This window comes from Silurus meridionalis, chromosome 23 (genome assembly GCF_014805685.1).
Source record: "Silurus meridionalis isolate SWU-2019-XX chromosome 23, ASM1480568v1, whole genome shotgun sequence".
NCBI classification, from domain to species: domain Eukaryota; kingdom Metazoa; phylum Chordata; class Actinopteri; order Siluriformes; family Siluridae; genus Silurus; species Silurus meridionalis.
The window spans coordinates 427,479-430,272 of record NC_060906.1 but is presented as its reverse complement, the minus strand read 5'-3'; the positions used below and the strand labels follow the sequence as shown (position 1 = coordinate 430,272).

Below are 2,794 nucleotides of genomic sequence, written 5' to 3'. Positions count from 1 at the left end.
TTTCCCCATTGACTCCTATTAAAACGACATTTTTTTAATTGCTCCAACATTACATTAGATATGCATGCATTTTTAAAACTTTTGGTGCCCTCTTCAGGAAAGAGGTCACACTTGCATTTTTTACTGTTGTCAACTAGGTGGCGCCAAGAGACCATGAAATAGAGCTGTGAATAGAAAACTTAAAAACCGGCCATACTTTCCCATTCATTTCTATGTCATAGTATAAAATTATAGTATGTGTGTGTGCGCGTGTGCATGCACAGGTGTGTGTGTGTGTGTGTGTGTGTGTGTGTGTGTGTGTGTGTGTGTGTGTGTGTAAGAGAGATGATTTTTCCCCATTGACTCCCGTTAAAACATTTGTAATAGAGCTGTGGATAGAAAGCTTAGTTTCTGGCTTCTATGGAGTTTTTTTTATGGAGTATTATAGTGCGTGCGTGTATGTGTGTGTGTGCGTGCGTGCGTGTGACCTTTGCTCAAACACCCTTGATATGTCTGAGAAAATCAGATGTTGATGAGAAGTACAGACTAAACAAAAACAAGGTAAGTGGAATAAAACACTTGCATTACTTCCTGCTGGTCATTTGACAATGAAACGAACAGCAAACAAGCGGAAGAGAGCCTTCAGCCCAGAAGAAGTTCTGGAGGAAGTCATGCAGCCTGACCCCAGTGAGCTGCAGATTTCATCTACAGAAAGCACTGACTCGAGAGAGTCAGATGCGGACTTTGAGGCAGCATCCACACCCTCAACTACGAGTGAGGAGGATTTCCGAGGATCCTGGATCGGGGTGGATTGGGAGAAATGGGCAGGTGTGGTCTTCAAATAACGAAGAGACCGCTCCTTTCACCCAGCCTGCTCGAGGTGTGACTGCAGGGCTGACACGTTACGCAATAGCGAGGGTAGGAGATATACAGTCTTCTTTTGACCTTTTTTCCCCTTCCGAGATGCTAGACCTAATTGTCAGCATGAAGAACATTCATGGTCGGCGCAATGATAAAGACTGGATCGTGGTGGACTCGACGGATCTCAAGGCCTACATGGGCCTAAATATTTTGGCTGGGGTCTACAGGTCCAGAAACGAGTCCACCTGCTGCCTGTGGGATGATCGACGTGGCCGGGCCATTTTCAAGGCCACCATGTCTCTCAAGAGATTTCACCAAATAAGCAGAGCGCTGCGCTTTGATGATAAGGTCACCAGACCAGCTCGCATAAGAGATGATAAGCTTGCACCGATCAGAGCCCTATGGGATCTGTGGGCTCATCGGCTTGAGATTCTCTTCAATCCAGGCAGGGACGTGACTGTAGATGAACAACTTGTTCCATTCAAAGGACGATGCCGATTTCGGCAGTATATGCCTATGAAACCGGCAAAATATGGATTAAAACTTTGGGTCACGGCTGATGTGGCTACATCATATGCCTGGCGCTGTGCACCATATCTGGGGAAGATCGGGGATGCTGCAGAGGTGGGACAAGGCATGACTGAGGGACTCCAGGGAGTCACTGTCTGCTGCGACAACTTCTTTACAAGTTAGAAGCTTGCAGAGGAGCTCCTCCGAAAAGAACTTTTCCTAGTCGGAACAGTCAGGAAAAATAAACCAGAGCTGCCACCCAACCTGCTGCAGGTTAAAGGAAGACCTGTCCCCTCCTCCATCTTTGGTTTCACCAGGAACACAACAGCTGTCAGTCCCATTCCCAAACGGGGGAGTCTTTGACACACCCAAGCCTGTGATAAATTTAAAAAAAAAATTCAGTTTACAATTACTGTTCATATCAAATTTCAGTCATTTTGTGTGTTTTTTTTCCCCATTTCTGTGACGTCACTAATTCAATTGCCAATTAATAAAAAAAATCCTGGATTAAACAATTTCTTTTGTAGTTTTGATCAGAACAGATTAACAGATTTAAGTGAAAAAGTGGAAACAAATGTTGATCTGTTATATTTTTACATCACTTGAATCTTTGTGGATGTTAACAGCCAAGAGGAACATATGAAGGACTGGATGCAGATGAAGGACTGGATGAAGGAGATGGACTTTAACTACCAGGCTGTAAAGGCACATATTGTGTATTATTAACTTAAGCATAATAATGATGATGATGATGATGATGATGACATATGAAGATCTTTTTCAATTGCATGAATCTGCATTGGTACATTTACATTAGGTTTGGCTGCTGAATTGTTGCTGAAGGATCCAGCAAACTGTGACTTTGTAAAGTAAAAAAGAGGCGACAGAACAGACTGACATTCATGTAAAATCATACGTGTGCTGGAAAAGTAAAGATCTGATTTCCCTTTTGAAGAAAACACAAAATCTTCTATCCAATAAAAGACAATATGACTATAAAATATAAAAATAATGAATGAGCAGTGATAATGTAAGTGCAGGCTGTATAATGGTGGGGGTGGAGGTAGGGGGCGCTACAGCAGTAGGAGTGGAGTAAAGCAGGTGGAACACTTGCAGCAGGTGGAACACTTATGACCTGGTAAAGAACAATAAAGAGTGTGGAACACAGGTTTTATTTATCTTTTAGTCTTGATATTTTTTACAGATTTAAATAAGAAGAAACATTGAAAATCTTACATTCACACATTAATATGTTTAATCCACAATCATCTCTGTACACTAGTGAGAGTCTGAGGGAAGAAGTGAAGTGATATGAAGATCTATAAATATAAAACTATAATATAAAACATTTTAATAAATGGTCTCATAAAGGCAAAATTAAAAGGCAATTTTAAAAAATACAAATCTATTGTAATTGAGGTTATGGTAACTGTGTTTAATCATG

General features: G+C 41.3%; 1 protein-coding gene across 1 annotated transcript; it reads left to right on the top strand.

Annotated features, from left to right (window-relative positions):
* The first annotated feature begins 546 nt into the window (after positions 1-546).
* On the top strand, positions 547-1,533 carry LOC124377321 (piggyBac transposable element-derived protein 4-like). Its single transcript, XM_046836747.1, has one exon. It carries the CDS (start codon positions 715-717, stop codon positions 1,531-1,533), a length of 819 nt encoding a protein of 272 aa, XP_046692703.1. The 5' UTR covers positions 547-714.
* Positions 1,534-2,794: the final 1,261 nt, after the last annotated feature.